Consider the following 20063-nt stretch of genomic DNA (forward strand, 5'->3'; position numbering starts at 1 on the left):
CTCGCCTACACTTGGTAGGGTTTAGCCTCGGTGAAGATCAGATGCGGCTTGCGTTTGGCGATATCCAAGATTGTCTCGGCGAAAACACCGTTGGCCCCTGAATAAGTCAGTATCGTCACTACCAAGTTGGTTTCGATCTCAAGTTCTTACATGCAAACCAGCTTCTGGTGTATGAAGTGATGTGGTTGACCTCGACACTCTCGTGCACCAAACCCAGACGGGCAGAACGCAGCACGAGGTCGAGGCACTCTGTGATCTCCTCATCGTTCTCGGATGTTTGGGCCTGGATCAGCAGACTCATCGGCCAGGCATTGGATAGACCAATGTGGGGTCCTGGCAGAGTTAGTATATCATTCTCAGGTAAAAATGACAATCACTCACCTCCAATTCCATGGAAAGCCCGGCCCTCAAGATAGTACGGGTTGCCAGTCTTCTCCAGAAGCATCTTTCGTGTGTTCTGGTAAGTCCTGTCCTCTGGAGGCAAGAATCCCATGAGAGGCAATGCGAGAAGCGAGGGATAGTTGGCATCATCCATGAGGATAGACGAGCCGTATCCGTCAACTTCGTACGCGAACACGTCACCGTACTTCTTGTGCTTCACCACGCCGTGCTCCCAAACGCCATCAGTGATGGTCTGGCTCCACTTGGCCACCTCCTGCGCAAGTACGTCCTTCCCAGCGGCCTTCAGAACCTCCGCCGTGCGCTTCAACTCGACAGCCATCATGGCGTTGGCCGGGATGAAGAAACCAAGGATGGTCGCATCATCGCTGGGCCTGAAAGCTGATCTCACGAGACCTGTTCCGTTGTTGAGCGGGTTGCCTACGCCCTTGAGGTTCAAGGTTTCGGTTCCAAGGTCCGTCTTGCGCTGGAAAGTGTACTCGTTCCTCTGGTACTGACCCGTCGCCGAGTCGAACGTGGGGTGTGATTGCTGCTCCAGCACGTCGAGCACCGTCTCAAGAGCAAGGTACCATCTCGGCGTCAAAAAGTCTTTGGAGTCGGTGTGCTCGTAAAAGTCATTTCCCAGAGCTAGGAAATGCGCCAACGAGTCCAATTCGTACTTGCATTCAAACACGAACGAGGGCTCGTAGACTGGATGCACGGTGTCGTCCTGTCCGTTATGACTCGGCTGCAGGTTCGCAATTGGGGGCGGCTGGAAGGCATTGCAGTACGGTGACTCGATAACGTACTCGGACTGAGTGTTGATGGCGCCGAGGATGAGCTTGAAGATGGCGGGGTCTTTCTTGGCCAGGGCCTGGTAGGGGGACAGCTGGTTCGTGCTGTCGCGCAGCCACTCTGCAATGATGTCTCCCGTGATCACGAAGGATTGCGGGCCCTCCCACTTGCCCTCGTCGCGCAAGCTTCGGCCGTTCAGGTCGACAAATCTAGTGTCCGTCCCGTCGGTGTGGAACTTTACCGTTGTGTCTGTGGTTGAGGGGAAAGCATTCTCAAAAAGCCTAGCCAGGTCGGGGTCCTTCATTCGGGATGTCACATCCTGGATGACCTTCTCAATCGCTTCAGAGTGGAATGTACGGCATCGTGGATCGGGTCTTTGGTAGGGGAGACCGAGAGGGCCTTCGCTCAGGGGCTTACTGTAACCAGCAAGTCAGCATCAATTCCCAAGCAAGGTCAACAGCAAAGAGAGGTCTGCAACATACTGGGGATGAGTAGAGTACTGCTCGTAATTGGGGCACGCGCCGCGGTCCTCGCCAGTAAGAGGCTCTTGCGCCGCGGAGACATGGCCGACAAGAAGACCGGCAAGCGGCAGCAGCACGTCGACAAAGGTACGGAGGGACATGACTTCGAGGCCGAAAAGGCAAGCAGAAGAAATCCGCGGTATGTCTTATGTCCGCATGGGTATCGTCAGCAACCTCTAGAAGGGGAGAGTGGTTCACCGCAACGAGTTGTTTTGGAGTTTGATGCCGAGCGGACGGATGCAAGAAATTGGGACGGGAGCTCCCACACCACACCACGACAGCCAGGTGTCCGCTGCGCCTGCGCTTGGCTGGGGCCCGGGGGGGAATCTCGTCACTGTGGTCCCTTGCAGGAGCTCTGACAGGGGGCCAAACGCCCCCTTAGCGTCCGGCATTAACGACGTGGATCCACTGCGGGGTGCGCGCGGGGCCGCCGTGCCGCCTTCACGTCCGATCTGCCGTGTTTGATGTTGCGGCCGGTGCTGATAAAACATTTGTTTGTTTCTCTTCTGGGACCAACTCATCAGCCAGTTTTCCCGCGCTGTGATTTTCAAAGGTCCAATTGAGACATGCAACTTGCTCAATTTTTGATATCATATCATCAGCTAACTCTGACATCGTCTTCAGTATTCCTTCAATAAGGCAATATTACTTTGTGGTTTGATGTTCATCTCCGAGTGACATGCAAGCCCCCCCATTCTAGCCATTTACACCGGAACTCCAATCACTTCTTAGAGAAGAACGACATGATGTTGCCCTGCCCCTTTGGCGCAGCCTTCTTGGTTTTCGAAGCCTGGCTGCCGGAGCTTGGGGCTGTCGAAGGTTTGGGCCTAGCAGCTGGAGCGGGAGTTGATTTCGGTGCTTCGTCTTCTGAGAACTCCTCCCAGACGGCCTCTTCCATAGTAACTGGTGTCCTAACGTCAGTATCAATGATGCCAATATTTCAAGACAGAACCTACCCAGATATCCTTCATCGTCCATGATCTGCTTCTTTTTCATCACCTTCCTCTTGCCGCGCCGTCTGCCGTCGCCGCTGCTAGCAACGACCTCGGACTGCTCTGGCTCCTTCTTCGCTTCAGGTTCAGGCTCAGGTTCCTCCATCGGCTCGTCTTCGGGCTCCTCCTCCTTCTCCTCAGGCTCTTCTTCTTCTTCACTTTCCTCCTCCATCATGCGCTTCAAGTCGGCCTCGCGCTCCTTTCTGGACTTCCTTCCATCAGAGGAGGGTTTGGCAGCCGGAATATCCTCGTCATCGTCCTCGCCGTCGTCGGATAGAGCAGGAGAGTCGTTGAATGGTGGTGCCTTCTTCGGTGCTTCCTTGGGTTTGCTCGCAGCCTTTGCTGCGGCCTTCGCAAACGATCCCATGATACCTGAAGAGCCGCTCTTCTTCAGTGGGGGAGGTGCTGCACCCTTCTTGCCGGCAGCCATTGAGAATGGAGACTCCTTGGCAGGAGGCTTCGCCTCTTTCTTGAGCGGCTCCTCTGCCTTCTTGTCGGCAGCGGGCTTGGCCGTGGGTGGAGACGGTTCCTTCTTGACGGGCTTGGCCGCCGAAGCAACAGGTGCGGGCGTAGGAACTGGCTTGCCCTTGCGATCGCGCTTTCGTACATTGGGATTTGTGATAGAGCCGTACGTCTCCAGCATGGATATGCTGTCATCACCGGATTGCTCGCGAACCTGCTGGGCAACGTCTGCTAGCATCTGGGGTTCCTTGGTCTTGTTAGTGCCTGGGTATGCGAGGGGGCTACTGCACCTACTCTGATGGGATGACGAGCCAGACTGTAGACATGGAACGAAGAAACATCTTCGTACGAAGCCAGGACCTCTGTGAATTTGCTTTAGCACGTTGCCCGACTAGGCTATCAACAATCATTCTTACCCTTCAGACGATCGCCGGGAACCAGGGACAAGGAGTAAGTGACGACATCTTCGGACAAAGGCTCGACATCGGGAGGAGAGCTGGTCATCTCGACATCGCCATCTTCTTGGACGTTCTCCACTTTGCGAATGCCATAAATCAGGTAGGTCGCATGGATGGTGCCGGGGCGCATGGCATTCTGGGATCGGTGAAACTCATACAGCATACTGGAGAAAATGAGCAGCTATAGTGCGCAGTAGTTGTGGAAGAACTCACGCCTTTGCAGTATTCACATGAGTCTTGAGTGCCCTGCTAAGACTTCTGTATGTGACCTAGACCATTGTCAGTACCGAGCTTTAGCAAATGAGATGAAGCGGCGTCTTACAATTTTCTCCTCGCTGAGGACCTGGTCTGCCAGGTACTTCTTGTACTCGTCCATTTTCGGAATTTTGTGGTGAGGATGCCGGTGTTATTGAACAGCAAGATGCAGTGCGGAGGAGTGAAAATGCCCTTGGAGTCAAACCTCGCCCTCTCGTTTTCACGATGCTCTCATGTAGGAGGGATGATAAGGGTCGACAGGACGCGATCAAGACGCGTAAATTGATTTCTGGGTACGTACCTTCTTAGAACCACTCAGGCAGGCGCAATTGGTGACGTGATCCACTTAAACACCTGCCCCTGTAATAGCCCGGTCCCTGGCCTAGGCCCAGCGCGCCACCACTCTCCTCGACGCGACTTTGACGTTCTTTCTGAAAACTTCCGGCACACTTTCTTCGCATAGGCCGCGATCGTCTTAAAACCGTTCATAGCCTGCCTTACCGGTGCCTTCCTCAGGCCAGAAGTGTTGCATACTCTTCTACTACGAAGTCCTGTCCAGAATCCTCTCGATCAACGACATCGCTCGCCCAGCATGGCTGACAACTTCGACGACGTCCCCGACTCCACAGACTGGCTCTCGACGCCTTTGTCAGGGCTCTCGGCCGTAGAAGCCGCGCTGCGATGCCAAGTATGCAAGGACTTCTTCAAGACGCCCATGCTCACGTCCTGCTGCCATACCTTCTGCTCGCTATGCATCCGCCGCGCCCTCTCCAACGAAGGCAAATGCCCGCTCTGCCGCGCCTCTGACCAGGAGCTGAAGTTAAGGAGTAATTGGGCCATGGAGGAGATTGTCGAGTCGTTTACGAAGGCGAGGAAAACGACGCTGGAGTTCGCCAGGACCGCCGGCCAGGCCTCCGCCAGAGGCTCGTCGCCGAAGAGGAAGCTTGTGGAGGAAGACTCCGCGCCGGAACACCAGCCCGAGGCGAAGAGACTTAGGAGCTCAGCGCGACTCAGCAGGACAAGGGCGGGCCAGTCATCCACGGTGGTAGAACTGGAGGAGGAACACAGTCCAGAGCCCAGAGAAGAGGAAGAGGACGACGAAGCAGACGACGCAACATTCAGTAAGCAACCCCCATCTTTGCTAGCCTACGCCCCTCACTGACAACTTTCCAGCACCAGAAGATGGCCTCGTCCCCTGCCCAATCTGCCAAACCCGCATGAAGCAATTCCAAGTCTTTAGCCACCTCGACAAATGTCCCGGCCCCCAGCCGCAGCCCTCCCGTCCCAGCGCGAGCCGTACCCCGACCCCGAACACGCCCGCCCGCGGCGCCGCTCCCCAACGCCAGACTCCGGCTCCCGAGCGCCTCCCCGCCATAGCCTACTCCATGCTTAAGGACGTTGCCCTCCGCAAGAGAATGTCCGACCTCGGCCTTTCCACGAACGGCACGCGGCAGCAGCTCGAGAAGCGCCACAAGGAGTGGGTGACGCTGTGGAACGCAAACTGCGATTCGGCGCGCCCGAAACGCCGCGCGGAGCTGCTGCATGATCTTGATGTGTGGGAGCGCACGCAGGGCGCGAAGGCGCCCATGTTCGCGGCCCGTCCGGGAGCCGCAGTCAAGGATAAGGAGTTCGATGGCGCGGCGTGGGCCGTGAAGCACGACGACTCGTTCAAGGACTTGATTGCGAATGCAAGGAAGAGCAGGGCGCAGGCGAAGCAGAAGACGGAGGAAGCGACTGCTGAAGATGCTACGGCACAGAAAGAGTCGGATGCTGCTCCACCAGGTGTCGTGGAGAACACAGAAAGGGTGAAGAGTTTGGAGATGGTTGAGACCGCAGGAGCGGAGGTCACGATGGTTGACCTGACGGAGCCATCTGTGGACCATGTGGCCACTCCCGCTCACGAGGCTGCGATTACAAAACCACCCTCGTCGGCATATTACTTGCAGGACGGCTTCTCAGAGCAGATACCCGCGGTGGACATTGGCGCAACAAATAGCCAAGAAGCACGGTGAACGTTCTGTTGTAAATAATAGCATATGCGATGTCGCTTCATTATGATACCCTCCAACATAAATGTACAGAATTCCCAAACGCCACCATCTATCGTAAAACACCGTGCATGATACATAAGTCATGGTCTCTATGCCGCCTGTGGCTGCGGCCGTTCCTCCAACTCCAACTTCTCCAGGCCCTCTGCCGTCTCCCTCGAAGGCGTCTTCTCCTCCGAAGGTTCCGTCGCCGGCGCCTTCAGCCCTTGCATCTCTGCCTCGAGTCTCTTCTCCATTTCCTCCGCCTCCTTGGCCTCCTCCGCCTCTCTCCTCGCCTTCACCTTGGCCTCCTCGGCTTCTTTCTTTGCCCTCTCCTTCGCCTCCTCCTTCTCCCTCTCCTCGCGCTCCATCTCCGCCAACTCGTCGTCGACCTCCACCTCGTCCGCCGGCGCCGCGTTCGCATCCGCAATGATATCGCCCACCTCGTCCACCTCGCCCATCTGCTCCCGCAACGAGGCGACCACGTCTCCGACTCGGTCCGCCCCGCCGACCTTCTCGTTGAGTCCCTTGAGTGCCCCCGCGCTCGCCTCCATCACCTTGACGAGCTGCACCTGGTCGCGCGCCGTCTGGATCCTCGCCGCCACGTCCTCGAGCTGCCCCAGCGTTGCGAAGCGCGTCTGCAGCGAGTTCTCGGCCACCTTCTTCGACTTGAGCGCCGCCATCGCCGCCACCTTGTTCTTTTTCGCGACGGCCTCTTTCGCAGTGACGGTGAGCTCGTCGATGCGCGTGGAGAGCAGCGTCGTCTGCTTCTGCAGGTCCTCAATGAGCTCCTTCAAGGATGACACGGCGGCGTCCTCCTCCGTTATCGAAGCCTCGTCCTCGTCCGCCCCTGACCCCTTGATCTTGACCACCTTGCCATCGTACACCACCAGCCCCTTGTCGCGCGACAGGAAGACGAGGAGGATGTCGACGTCCTTCTCGGATAGCCTTCTCTGCTCGACCAGCGCATCCGCAAACGTCTTCTGGAAATGCGTCTTTGTGTACGTGCGGTCGAACCTCGTGTCCGCGGGGCTGACCTTCTCCGCGAGCTTCTTGGCCGTGGTCTCGACGTTCTTGAGCACGACGAACTGCCCCTTAGGCAGCTTGTCCTCGCCCGACGTCGACCCGCCGCCGAATCCGAGCTGCCCCGCCGCCCATGACACGACACTCCACGGCACCTGCGACCACGTCTTGGCGTATATGCTGTCCTTTGCGCCGAGGAACTCTTTGATAGGGTAGAGGTCCTTGTCAGCGACGGCTTCGCGGACGACCGTACCCAGGGCGAGGGGCCGGCCGAACTGTTTGCTCTCGAGGGCGCGGAGGAGGTTATCGTCGACGTCTACTACGAGCAGGTTCGGCGCGGAGAGCTGCGAGGGTATCCTCCCTTCCCAGGCCGCGCGGGCGAGGGCCTGCCGCCAGGCGCTCATATTTGCTTGGAAGCCATCGGGGTTCAGGGTTCGCTGGGGGCGGAAGTCGGAGTAGAGGGCGGGGAGACGTGCTCTGCCAGTCTGGTTAGAAATCTCAGGCTATCATAGAGGTGGGGAAGTAAGTTGGACGAACTTGCGGAAGTTCTGGTCGTGTTCCGTGAGGAAGTCTGCTAAGTCGCCCATCGTGACCGGGTGACCGGGTGACGTCGAGGTCGGCTGCAGGACTGTAGGTTGTTTTTTCCCCGTAGGATCCTCGCGGCGGGTTGTAGCAGGCGGCGGGGTGATTCTCTCAGATTCTGACGAGAGCCTGGTGAGAAAGGATCTTCTTTTGAAGCAAAGTTGGACGGTCTGAAGTTCTTGTGATCTTTCATGAAAGACGGAAGGACGGGGGAGCTTACATGTTGGCCCGTGGTGGGGTGGCGCCTTATCGGCGTACTTTTAGCGGTGCTTCCCCCTATCGGTTGCCTGTGAGATCACTGGGAAAATCCTGGGGACCCTGGCAGCTGCGGGTACGTACAGGGTTGATGGACTGCGACGTGCCTCGAGCGTCACCTCGTGAATGCGAGATATCTAAGCTTGAATGAGAAGTCCTCGGTAGCCACTCATTATACGCGGAACGACAAGCTGGAACACATATGTAACAAGTCACGGAGTGAAGAGAGACAAGCTTGTTCGTTAAAACGGTGTAAATGCTATTAGCCCGCTTCATAAGAACGCATCTACAACCCCAATCACCCAGCGCCATCCTCATACCAGATCATGTCTTTATCCGAAATCATTTTGTACAGAGTCGTCAGCCCCCTCGTCCTCGGCCGAGTTCACTTTATGTAACGGCGCCGTCTCGAGATTAGCAGCCTGCGGCCCCGCGCGGCCCATCATGCTCGCCCTCCGCGACCGCAGATCCAGAGCCTCGCTCTCTTCGTCCACGACGACGTCCTCGGCTTCCTGAGACGCCGATTCGTCGCCGACATCCTCGGCCTCAAGCTTTTCGTCAAGCTGGTGCTGCAGACCTGCCACGAAGTCGTTGGCGACGTCAAACTTGGAGATGCCATTCTCATGCGGGAGGTCGGACCATATCCGCCCTGCCTCGTTGAGACAGCGCTGCGACTGGATGTACTTTTGCTGAAGGAGCCAGGACTCGCCGGCCAGGATACACCACATTGCCGACTTGCGCTTGCGGTGGCCCCAGGAACCGGACCCGACGCCGGGTTTGGCCGAGTAGCACACGGCAAGACGCTCCTTCATGAGAGCGTCGCCGATCTTGCCTTGGACCTTCGAGTCGAGGAGTCGGATGCCCCATCTGACCGCATCATCAACGCTGCTTCCACCCCTCAGACGGAGGAGCTCGATGCCCAAGGTGAGCGAGCGCAAGGCTCCGAATGGGGCGCTGCATCGTGTTTGGTAGGAGTAGAAGGCGGCCTCGAGCATTTGGTCAATCGTTTCGGCGCGAGACTTTGAGGAAAGGTTCTGCGGCATGATCAGGAGACTGACGGCGGCCATCTCGTTGGTTGCGGCGTGATACCGCCACGCCTTGGCGTCGCTGAAATCGGATCTCAACAGGTCGTATGTTGAGTGCGCAAGCTTGTAATCTCTCAGCATGAAAGCGAAGTCGGCAAGCTTTCGCATGATGGCTTCCGAAGCGTCTGGCCGATAGAATCCCGCAGGGTCATAGCTGCTGGATGATCCACTGCCGACCACTGATGACCTCGAGCTGCTGCCGAAGCCACCCCATTTTCTTGATATGCTCATGAACCTGCCGGTGATACCTCTCCTTCGAGATGCGACCTGGTCGTTCCATAGAGACACATGCCGCTCCATGGTAGGCACAATAGACTGTGTCACCATTTCCCTCACAAACGTGCGGATCGCTGTCACGTCAGACTCAAAAATGTACCTCGTCGGGTCCTCAAAGTCTTCCTGGTCCTCGCTGTGTCGGATATCAACAAGCTCTTCGGCCGCAGACATCCAGTCGCTCCGAGGAAGCGGTATGCTGTCGTCGTCGGTCTCGGCGCTTTGTGTGCTTCGTAGCCGTAGCAAGTGGCAGTGCAGGCCCAGGTGGCGCTTCATCTGGTCAAACAGAGCCAGTGACCGTGTTATGTCGTCGCGCTCTTCGTCGTGGACCAGAACGTAATATCTCAGATAATCCCCATCCACCCAGACCGGCAGCTTGTTTTCGCCGGAGCTAGTGTCGTTGTACAGTTTCCGCAGGTCCTCGATTGGCGAGGGGCTTCTCGAGCTGATAGCAATGACACACGCGACCGGATGCGCAAAGGTCTCATGAGGTGATACCTGGATGCCTGAGAGGAGCCTCCTCAGGTATAGCGAGTAGTATGGCGAGGTAGCCTCCACGTCCAACCCTTGCCTCGTGAAGGCGCCGTGGTGCGGAGTATGCAAGAAGGAATCCTCGGCGTAAGACAAATGGCGATCGACGACGGCCTCGACATCTTCGAGGGTGTTCCTCGACTTAAGCGAAGACCCCGGCTGCCCGTTGGCCTGCGCGCCGCCTCTCGCGCTCTCCGGCGAGTCGATGTTCTCACCAAACTTGACGAACCGAATGGAATAGTCCTCCCATGTCCTGCTCGCGCCGTTGCTGTCTCTGATAGTGACCTTGCCCTGCACCTGCTCGCCAAACGGCCTCAGCAGCTCCCACAAGCCGTTCTTGAACCCCTTCTCCTTCGCCAGGTCGTCGGTGTCCTTGGAGGTGTAAATCGCAACGTGGGGGACGTATGCCTTCACGAGCAGGTTGCGCGGGTCGCCGGGGCTGTCGGACGAGATGTCGATCAGGGATCTCCCCGCCGGGCCGCCGAAGACGGAGCCGGACATGGTGCTGCGGGCTGGCGAGCCGCGTCCCATGGGTGATCCGGACCGTGAGCCCGGCGGGGTCAGGGTCGAGGCGAAGAGGGGCGCGGCTGAGGGGTGCGATCGGCGGTGCGGCAGGCTGACTTCGGACTGGGACAGCGGGTGGCCCTCCGGCACGGACTGCCTCTTGGGCAGCCTCACGGTGGAGGCGGCCATCGGCAGCGCCTGGATCGCATCGGTTGGTGACGCATCGTTGTCCGGGGACTGCATGGGGGAAGTGGTGGTGGTCCGAGGTATATCAGCCGCAGGAACGACTGATACCCTTTTCCGGCTCGGACTTCTCGCAAGTTCAGCGAATTTGCGGTTCGCGTCGATATCGTGGGGGTTGGGAAGAGACAGTGGTTGCGGCTCTAGATTAGACCTCGTAATCCGTTCGAGTGGCTTCGGGAGACGTAATCATAAGGGGGGGAGGCTCTCTCTCGAGGGTGGATCGTAGAAGAAAATGAGTGGTTGGATCAGTCCGTAAACTTGAAAGTCAGTCAGCACCACATCCAGGTCGCTTCCACAATATGATCTAATAGACATACAAAGACTGTTCCATCACGAAGCCGCGAAAGGTACAGCAAGCTGCCAGCAATCCAAATTACCTCCAGAAAGCAGTCGTTCAGGCTCGGGGCGGGAGACATTTGATCCTCCGATAAGTGACTAGCGCCCCGTCACATGCACGTCTACCCGCGGAGGAGAGTGGGGGACCCTTGTCCCTTCCGCGGCCCCTGCCTTTTCTTGGTTATGACGCCCGTGCGTCGCGAACCGGTTGTACAGTGCAGGTTGCAGCTGCATTAGCAGCGAAGCATCCAAGCTCGCGACTTTCTTCTAGATCACTTCCACCCAGCTTCCAAAACGATACCCACCCCCATCCGCATCTTGCCTTTTCTAGAAGCCACAACCTCCAAACATGCCGTCCGACCTCTCCTCATATCTAGCCACGCGCTACCTGGTAGCAGATCCTAAGCCCTCCAAGAAGCGCAAGCGCAAGGCCGCCGCCGAGAACCAAGGCCTCATCATCGCCGACGACGACGACAACTGGGGCAAGTCCACACAAGACAACGATGACGATGAGAGCGGCCCGATGCTCGTGTCCGGGGCCAAGTCAGCCGAGTTCCGCCGCACAAAGAAATCGAACTGGAAATCCGTCGCCGGCAGCGGGCCCTCGAAACAAACAGATGACGACGACAGCGCCGCCGCCGCAGACGCGATCCTTGCCTCGGCAGCCGCAGAGAACGCCGCCGCCGCGCAGGCCGACGACGAGATGCCCGTGGTAGAAGGCGGCGGCAACGACGCGGGGGTGGTCAAGATGAGCGACGGCACGCACGCGGGCCTGCAGAGCGCGGCGTCGGTGTCGGCGCAGCTGAAGAGGCGGCAGCAGGCGGAGGAGGCCGAGTTCGCAAAGCTGAGAAAGTCGGGCAAGGAGCAGGAGACGGTATACCGCGACGCCACGGGCCGCAGGGTGGACGTGTCCATGAAGCGCGCCGAGGCGCGCAAGCTAGCGGCCGAGGCGGAGGAGAAGGAGAGGCTGGCGAAGTTGGCGCCTAAGGGCGAGGTGCAACTCGAGGAGGCCCGGAAACGGAGGGAGGCGCTCGAGGACGCGAAGCTCATGAACTTTGCCCGGACGGCGGACGACGAGGAGATGAACAGAGAGCTTAAGGAGAAGGAGAGGTGGAACGATCCCATGGCGCAGTTCATGGTCGAGAAGACGGGGCCGGGGGCCAAGGGGAAGAAGGGCAAGAAGAGGCCGATATACACAGGCGCTGCACCGCCAAATCGGTATGGCATTCGACCGGGTTACAGGTGGGATGGCGTGGACAGGAGTAACGGGTTCGAGGGAGAGAGGTTCAGGGCATTGAACCGGAAAGAGCGGAACAAGGGGCTCACTTATGAGTGGCAAATGGACGAGTAAAAATCGCACATGTTACGGTGTTAGAACGCCGTGGTTGGCGAGGAGTTTGATGGAACTCGTTTAATGGTCATGGCATGGCCAGCCTCCTTCACATTTGGTCTTGAAATTCCGACATACACCCCCGGTTTGTGACTCGCAACCAAAATCAGCATCCCTACCTCCTTGGCTGAAAACGCAAGTTTAGACTGTCATAGTCACAGTGGCCGTGTGTAGCCTCGCAATCACTCGAAGCTAAGATCAGTGGCAAAAGCTGTAGATTTCGTAGGGGACAAACATGAGAGCTAATAGACGAAATAGGCAGACAGAAAGAAGCAAGCCTGTTCCTCGCCAATGTATCATGATACGGTAGCTCTAAGCTCTAAGTCTATCTGGCCGATGGATTCAGGAAAAGGTAACCTGTTCCTGCGTGCCGGCGGCTCGGACACGGCGTACTACCTATGACTTGCGACGTAGTACCTTATCAGGCCCGTACAGGCAATTCTCTCTGACGAGCTTGATCCAGTCCTTGCGGTCCATCTGCCCCGGACCGTCTCCAATGCGACCAGCGAACTTTCTCATAAGATTTCCAATGGTAATACCATTTGGAAGCTCCGGCAGAGCATTGATAATCTCCCAGGGCTCGACAGGGCCGGGAGATCCAGCGCGTGGAGAGCCTTCTGGAATAGGTGAACCAGGCTTGGAGCCTGCCGCAACGAGTCAGCATGTCTTGAGAGTTGAATGATTGGATGTCTGAAAGAAGACTTACCAGGTGCAGCGGGAGCGGGACTACCGGCCCTCGATCCCACAGGGGTTCCCCTTGCGCCACTTCCAACGAGCTTGATCTTCTTCTTCTGCCGCAGCTGGCCATCAGACATCTCTCCTGCCGTTGCTTCGCCGTCACTCATCACACCCTTGCCCAGATTGCTCTTGCCCGCCGGGCCTTGGGACAAGGGAGTCGACGAACGGCTTTGGTGAACAGAAGCAGTCTGCTTCTTGATCTTCTTGCGAGAGGACTCGTTTCCACTAGATTCCGACAGGTTGGGGGAGCCGGGACGCTTCAAGGATTTGCCCTTTTTCAGAGCGTCTGTATGTTTCGGTCGGCCAGACGGGGTCGTGTTGCCCTTGGAAGACACACCCGAGGCGTTCTTGTCCTTTGAGTCTCCCTTCTGCTCGTCTTCCTTGTCCTTGTCCTTGTCCTTATTCTCATCATCTTTCTTCTCCTCGTCGGAGTCTTCATCGCTCTGGGTCCACAGTTAGCAAAAAGCTGAAAATGCGTGTCGGGTTGAACGTACCGAGGAAGACTCGAAAGGATCATAGCCACTTGAGTCGGATTGATAGATGGTTTCCTTCTCTCTTTTGATGAGCGCCTTGGTAGTCCGCTTGCCCTCTTTGCGACGCTCCTCCTCAGCCTTTCTTTCTTCGTCGAGCTCCTTCTGAACTCTGTTTTCATCAGCATCGCCAAAGAGATTGGCACCCATCTGGTCACGGCGAATACGTTCAGTCGCCTCCTTGAAGTCCTCGTCATTGTCGACTTCCAATCCCGGGGCTTCGTCGTCGTCCTGGAACTCATCTCCTTCCATGTCGATCTGATCGTGATCCATCTTCTCCTCGCGAGAAGCGGCACGGAAAGTGCTGCTCTCCGTCTTGATTCTTGCCGGGCCGTAAAGTGCATGTCTAGTTGCCTCCCACTCCTCTTGCTCACTCTTCTTTTGCTTATCGCGCATGTACCAGCGGCCGACATCCGTTTTCTTGCTCATCAAGGCCTCGGCTTCTTCCAGTCTCATCGTGTTGAAATGCGGCTTCGCCGTGAATTTATACCACTTTTCCAGGGGAACAGCCGCAAACTTCCCGTCTCTGGTAGCAACAAAGGCGACGGTGGTCTCAGACAATGGAGCGACATAGGATCCAACCCAGACATTCTTGCCATCAGCGTCTTCAAGATGCCAAGGGAGTGCCTCCTCATATCGCAATTCCTGTTGCTTCTTCTCCTTCTCGGTTCTGGGTTGTCGGTGGAATTGCACATCCTCCTCCTTCTTTTTCTTTGGCGCGGGTTTCTTGTCGAGACTGGGGTCCTTGAGACTCGGCGCACTCTTTGCCAATTCAACGGCGCGAACAGCCTCGCGCTCAGCCTTCAGCTGTGCCAATCTCTCGGCCTCCTTCTCGTCGACCGGCGGTGGCTCGGGTGCCTCCTGCTTGACCTCGCGGCCAGGCGGCGGTTGACGAGGATCGCGTCGCTGGAGCGTCACAGGTCTGGTGAACTCATCTTGGTTCGTGGGGTCGATTCCTTTCTGCTCGAGGTCCGCCTTGGAAGATGAGAGCTTCATTATGTGATGTCGAATGCCGTCCTTCAATGCCTTCTTTGTGGTTACGATCTTGTACTCTCTCACGTTGGCCGGAGGAGGATCGAGCCAGCCACCGTTTGCCGCTCTTCTATTTTTGATTTCATCTTCGGTCTCGGGACGCTGATGACCGAGATGGCCTGACGCGCCCGGAGAAGGTCGAGCGCCTGCTGCATTCTGCAGGGTGTTCGGCGCAGGACGCGAAGCCGCGGGTCGGGGTTGGCCAGGGCGTTTTCGGGCGACTAGAGGGTCTCCGCGAGGTCGTCGCTTGATCGGAGGAGGGCGAGGCGGGCCATTGGGGTTTTGGCCGTTCGGCATGCCGGGCGGTGGCGCGCTCATCTCGAGGGCGTAACTTGCTGCTAGCACACTACCAGCCGATCGTTATTTGATGGAGCCACGGGAGTCTCGTTGCGAAGGCGTCGAAATTTCGATTTCGGGGAGGCAGTCGGCACCGTGGAGGCCAGACGAGTCGTGACGTGAACGGAAGAGACGGCGCTGCGGGCGCAACGTAGTTGAAGCACGCCGAGGACAAATAGCAAGGCTATGCAGTTGAAAAGTGATGTCTCTGAAGAATGCTTTAAACTCGCCCAATAGAACTTTCCAAGTATTTGCTGGCGATGCGATGTGGATAGGTAGTCGCGAAGAGGGAGATGATGACAAAGAGGAGAAGCGGCGACGAGGACGGCGTGGTAGCGGGAAGAAGGTTATTGGAAGGCGCGCCTTGGAAGTTGAGCGCACCTAGGCAGCCAGCCCAGCTCGGGGGAGCTTACAGAAAAGCTGGTACTAGTGGGTCGGCTGCTCTTAGGACGACCTGCATTGTATCCGCCTGCTTCTTTTTGGTGCGGAGTACTTGCAGGTCTCGGCTTTTTGCAGGGAACTGTAACTCCTTAGCGCGGGTGGCTCACAGTGCCTGGCAATCCACCTCAGCAGCAGGAGCCGCATATGGAAGGGGCTAGCCTTGCTGGGGAAGAACGTCATAGGGATGAACTTGCGACCAAGTTGCACGTTGCGATTGTGTGTAACTCATCAACTCAGGTAGGGATAAATAGTAGAGAAGCATCTTGAGAGGCGTCCATGACTGCGTCAAAGTACGTAAATGTCCGCTTTTTAAACTGATTGAACTCGTTTTCATCGTTCAAGTTATAAGCTCAAACTTGACGCTGGACCAAAATTACAACCCTAGCTACGACGGCTGGAGCAACGGCGAGGTATTGCAGTCGGATGAGACAGAATCACAGGACTACTCACAGCAATTTTTCAGGGGCAAGATGTATTGATGTAACAGACTGCTAAAGGCTGCAATTAGCATAGCAATGTCATTCTATGAATCAATTATACTTGCGCCTGTGCTTCATCTACACGACGTGTTCGTATCCCGCGTGTGACAGTTGATCACTTGACACCTCGACATCACTTACCTTTTCAAGACGCTTCCAATTGAGTCGGAAAGCTTATACCACCAACTCTAATCAATCCAGGGACCTTACTTTGACCTCGTTCCTGCCGTCCCATCAAGGCCAGTCGACGCCGACCAAGCTTCGCACAGTTCAAAGACGCCCGAGCACGCCAACACTACACAGTATCCATTCTTCCTACACTGTAGCCCCTCACCAAGGGATGTATGTACCTTCCCCACGTCCAGCTTTCACCTCACTCCAGATTTACACTGCACGCTTGAATGAGGTGATCAGCAATCGGAAACTGGTTTCTACCCTGCAAATCAGCCTTCATCTTGGTCAAGTGGATCAATAGAAAAATAACTACCTCACGCCTCAACTCTCAGCCACCGGCCATGTTCCCCAGACGTTCCTGACCAGGTGAGAATGCAGTGCTGCGGTCCCGTAGCAGAAACCTCAAGCTCACTCAACCCCACAGCAACATCACCATCGCCAAGCTCTGGCCAACTACATCGCATGAGTACGACCCCAAGCAGACATCGCCATCATGCAGAGTAGTGACGGGCAGCCTGCCGGCCCCAGTGCCCTCGAGAATCGCCTGAGAAATTTGATTCTCACCAACGCTCCCCCTACAAACGGCCCGCCGCAGTTCTCTGACACCCCGCGAACGGCCGCACCTCTCCCTGTCGGTGCTGCTTCTCCGCAACCCGCCAACAATGACAACTCTGCCTCGGCCCCCGTTGATGGAAAGCTCCCAGGCTCGCCCAAGATTTCCAGAAAGCGCCCCAATCAAGCCCAAAGACGCCAGATGAACGCCCAGCTGTCAATTCCCATTGACCCTCGACCTTCGCCGCCTACCCATTACGGAAGACCTTTTTCCGGATCTCCGGGTCACTCGTCTCATCCTCCCGGCTTTCACCAGAATGGCGGCAGATCTCACCACGCGGCGGCCCCTTACCATGGCCAGGGTCAGCCGCAGGGTCAGTATGCTGGAATGCAACCGCACACGCCAAGGCGTGATGGACCTCGACACCCCGGAAATCTAGACACCTCTCGCTACCATGGTGATCAGCCTCACTTCGCGCGTCAGGACAATGGATCACCTAGATATCCGCGCAATCCTCACGGTCAGCTCTACAGTCCCCGTGGCTCCCAGCACCAGTTCCGTCCCGAGGAGCTGGAGAATCAGGCCGCCTACCTGGAGGGCCTCTGCAGCACTCTTGTTGCTGGCGCGGAGATTGAACGCGGCGAGATCCTCGAGAAGGAAAACTTTCGACTCAAGATTGAGCAAGTCTGTCGGGTTGCCATCGCCGAGTATGAGCAGCAACAGAATAACATTGAGAACTTCCCTCCTCAGTCCGTGGAGTTGAAATGCTTCGGCAGTCTTTCCTCAGGTTTCGCTACCAAAGCATCCGACATGGATCTTGGCCTCGTCTCGCCGCTTTCCCAACCACAACCCGATGCCGCAGGCTCACCCATTCCCAGGCTCATTGAGAAGGCTTTCTTGGAACTCGGCCTTGGCGCTCGTCTCCTCACTCGAACCAGGGTGCCGATTATCAAACTTTGCGAGAAACCCCCCGAGAGACTGAGACTGGACCTGCTGGAAGAACGAGACAAATGGGAAAAGGGCATTGTCGACGTCGACCATGCAGACGCAGCCGATGAGGATGAGCATGCCGACACGGAAGCGACCCATGCCAAAGAGGCTACCAACGACCAGCCAGACGACTCGGCTGATCATAAGACAGACGCAACGTCCCCCACGGCGGGAGATGCCTCCGAGTCGAAGCCGAGCATGCGCCAGTCAGCCAACATGTCTCTACCCGCTTACTATAATGTGGCGAAGCGGGCATTGAGAAAGTTGGGAGGTCGTGACGTTACTGTGTCAAACTGCCGCGAGCTGACAGAAGAAGACTACGTACTCCTTAACAAAGTGTGCGAGGCCTTCTTCGCCGGTCTTCACAATAGGGAACTGAAGAACAGGTTGTCGGCTTATCACTCGCTGTCCTTCAAGCCACTCGCCAACGTACCCAACTACCGTTCGTTAGCCGGCGTCTACGCGCAAATGGAAGGCGAAAGAATCGTCATGCTTTGCGAGGCGAACACTATCGTTGCTAGTGCTGAGGATGCTGATGATTCTGCTGACGCGCTCATCGCAGCTTGGAAGTCCCTCCAAGATCAGCCACACTTTGGCATTGAGCCGCTGACTTACACCAAGCATCTTCAAATCCAATTGGAGAAACTCAGAAAGCTGCCAACCGCACAACTGCTCACCCTCGAGCAGAGCCAACACGAGGCCGCTGGCGCGTATCACAACAGGGTCTCCAAAGTTGTGTCGCAGCTCAGACCCCGCGATGCCGCCAGCTTGGTGGCTGCCCAAAATCTCATCATCGAGAAATTCGCGTCCGGCATATGGATCAACAGCATTCGTACGCAGGTCGCAGAGTTCATGGAAGCCTCCCCCGCGAATATCAGCATCCACGCCGTCGCCCGCCGCCACAAGAGTCTGCAACTCGCGTCAGAGCTCGAGAAGGCTCTGGACCACAACTTGTACGATGCCACTCTCGAAAGCGATATCAGAGATTACATCTCTGTCCTTCGTGGCCCCATGCGCAAGAGCAACGCGGAAGATCCTCACTATGACTACGTCATCCCTGTCACGAAACAAAACATTGAAACCATCAAACGCATGCGCGAGATCAAGGACCCGGCAAAGATGTCCGTCAACCAGCCCCGCGACCCTTACCGCGACAAGCTTGAGTTTCCCAAATCTGGCGTGGGCGTTCAGTGCGATATCAACTTCTCCGCTCACCTGGCCCTTCATAACACTCTGTTGCTGCGGTGCTACTCCCACACCGACCCTCGCGTCCGGCCCCTCGTCCTGTTCATCAAGCACTGGGCAAAGGTCCGCGGCATCAACACACCCTACCGCGGCACCCTTAGCAGCTATGGCTACGTCCTCATGATGCTGCACTATCTCGTCAACGTCGTCCAGCCCTTCATCTGCCCCAACCTCCAATCACTCGGCCCAGCCCCGCCGCCCGAGGGCATCTCTCCCACCGGTCTCGATGACAGTATCATGTGCCGCGGCCGCTTCGTCGGCTTCTGGCGCGACGAGCCCGAGATCCGCCGTCTCGCGCAGATGAATCTCATCAACAGCAACCGCGAGTCCATCGGCCACCTCCTACGCGGCTTCTTCGAGTACTACGCCCAGAACGGCTCCATGAGCACATACCCCGGCCGAGGCTACGACTGGGGTCGCGACGTCCTCAGCATCCGCACCCCAGGCGGCCTGCTCTCCAAGTCCGAAAAGGGCTGGACCGGCGCCAAGACCGTCATCGAGTACCGCCCCAACGCCGCAGTCAACTCACCCAGCACCGAGGCCCCTCCCGCAGCAGCGCACTTTGCTCTCAAATCGCCCATCGACCCGCCCACGCCGACCACCCCGTCCGCGGCGACCGCATCGCAGGACGCCCCATCCCCGACCGTCGGGAGCAAGCCGGCCGTCGCCACGCCAACGACCGCCGCCGCCGTCACCGCCGCGTCCCACAAGAACGGCGAGGTGAAGGAGGTGCGGCACCGCTACCTCTTCGCCATCGAAGACCCCTTCGAGCTCGACCACAACGTCGCGCGCACCGTGACGCACAACGGCATCGTCGGCATCCGCGACGAGTTCCGCCGCGCGTGGCGCATCATCAAGGGCGCCGGCACCGGCAACTTCAGCGAGGAGCTGCTCAAGGACGTCGCTGCCGTGAAGGAGGAAGACGAGAAGAGTACGTTCGTGTCGCTGCTAGACGAGATCCACGGGTGGGAGCTGTTCGAGTGAGTGAGGGAACGATCATGTGTGTATTATGGGAAACAAAAATGGCAGAGTATGGGATGTAACTTTACTGTGTTTGTAAGAAGAAATGTGAGATGTGAGGACGGGCGGACGGACTGGAGGGCATGCTCTTTAGGGACGATGTCACGAACGTATCATGAGAAAAGAAAAAAAAGAGGAAAACCAGAGATGAGACGAGGTTGAGTAGCTTGTATTATTATTACCCTGTGTAACTACAGATATAAAGAACCTCAAAACTTGACCAGGTACTGGCAAAGATGGTGAGTGAATCAAGTTGGCACAAGTCAAAAAATATGTCACGGAAAAACATGTTCGAAGGTTTCTCTTACCCCTCGCCCACCCATCCCGGAGGTGGTGAACGCCATAACGGCAGACTGGGAGAGGGGTCTTCTTTTAGTCGAAAATTTGATCTACCAACGCTCCGTTAAGGACTTCT

At 57.1% G+C, this 20063-nt stretch overlaps 8 protein-coding genes across 8 annotated transcripts; 3 read left to right on the forward strand and 5 right to left on the reverse strand.

The window, feature by feature from the left end:
- Positions 1-5: 5 nt before the first annotated feature.
- On the reverse strand, positions 6-1795 carry CGCA056_v005359 (Meiotically up-regulated gene 157 protein; the record flags this gene model as incomplete). Its single annotated transcript, XM_037320611.1, has 4 exons — positions 6-97; positions 151-333; positions 382-1589; positions 1656-1795. 4 exons carry the CDS (start codon positions 1793-1795, stop codon positions 6-8), a joined length of 1623 nt encoding a protein of 540 aa, XP_037181421.1.
- Positions 1796-2415: 620 nt separating this feature from the next.
- On the reverse strand, positions 2416-3982 carry cdc27 (DNA polymerase delta subunit 3; the record flags this gene model as incomplete). The annotated part of the gene is made up of 6 exons (XM_037320612.1): positions 2416-2597; positions 2651-3395; positions 3443-3510; positions 3565-3770; positions 3820-3875; positions 3929-3982. 6 exons carry the CDS (start codon positions 3980-3982, stop codon positions 2416-2418), a joined length of 1311 nt encoding a protein of 436 aa, XP_037182409.1.
- Positions 3983-4453: 471 nt separating this feature from the next.
- On the forward strand, positions 4454-5873 carry uvs-2 (Postreplication repair E3 ubiquitin-protein ligase rad18; the record flags this gene model as incomplete). The annotated part of the gene is made up of 2 exons (XM_037320613.1): positions 4454-4982; positions 5035-5873. The coding sequence occupies 2 exons, from the start codon at positions 4454-4456 to the stop codon at positions 5871-5873; spliced, it is 1368 nt and encodes a 455-aa protein (XP_037182408.1).
- Positions 5874-6001: 128 nt separating this feature from the next.
- Positions 6002-7498, reverse strand: CGCA056_v005362 (Uncharacterized protein; the record flags this gene model as incomplete). The annotated part of the gene is made up of 2 exons (XM_037320614.1): positions 6002-7388; positions 7449-7498. The coding sequence occupies 2 exons, from the start codon at positions 7496-7498 to the stop codon at positions 6002-6004; spliced, it is 1437 nt and encodes a 478-aa protein (XP_037182411.1).
- Positions 7499-8080: 582 nt separating this feature from the next.
- CGCA056_v005363 (Transport protein particle subunit) lies at positions 8081-10384 on the reverse strand (the record flags this gene model as incomplete). The annotated part of the gene is made up of 1 exon (XM_037320615.1): positions 8081-10384. One exon carries the CDS (start codon positions 10382-10384, stop codon positions 8081-8083), a length of 2304 nt encoding a protein of 767 aa, XP_037182410.1.
- A 685-nt stretch (positions 10385-11069) lies between these two features.
- CWC26 (Pre-mRNA-splicing factor CWC26) lies at positions 11070-12071 on the forward strand (the record flags this gene model as incomplete). Its single annotated transcript, XM_037320616.1, has 1 exon — positions 11070-12071. The coding sequence occupies one exon, from the start codon at positions 11070-11072 to the stop codon at positions 12069-12071; it is 1002 nt and encodes a 333-aa protein (XP_037182405.1).
- A 435-nt stretch (positions 12072-12506) lies between these two features.
- Positions 12507-14728, reverse strand: tfg1 (Transcription initiation factor IIF subunit alpha; the record flags this gene model as incomplete). Its single annotated transcript, XM_037320617.1, has 3 exons — positions 12507-12754; positions 12817-13291; positions 13343-14728. 3 exons carry the CDS (start codon positions 14726-14728, stop codon positions 12507-12509), a joined length of 2109 nt encoding a protein of 702 aa, XP_037182404.1.
- A 1605-nt stretch (positions 14729-16333) lies between these two features.
- cid1 (Terminal uridylyltransferase cid1) lies at positions 16334-19612 on the forward strand (the record flags this gene model as incomplete). Its single annotated transcript, XM_037320618.1, has 1 exon — positions 16334-19612. The coding sequence occupies one exon, from the start codon at positions 16334-16336 to the stop codon at positions 19610-19612; it is 3279 nt and encodes a 1092-aa protein (XP_037182407.1).
- Between the last annotated feature and the right edge of the window lie 451 nt (positions 19613-20063).

Source organism: Colletotrichum aenigma (genome assembly GCF_013390185.1).
Source record: "Colletotrichum aenigma strain Cg56 chromosome Unknown KSG_Cg56_contig03, whole genome shotgun sequence".
NCBI classification, from domain to species: domain Eukaryota; kingdom Fungi; phylum Ascomycota; class Sordariomycetes; order Glomerellales; family Glomerellaceae; genus Colletotrichum; species Colletotrichum aenigma.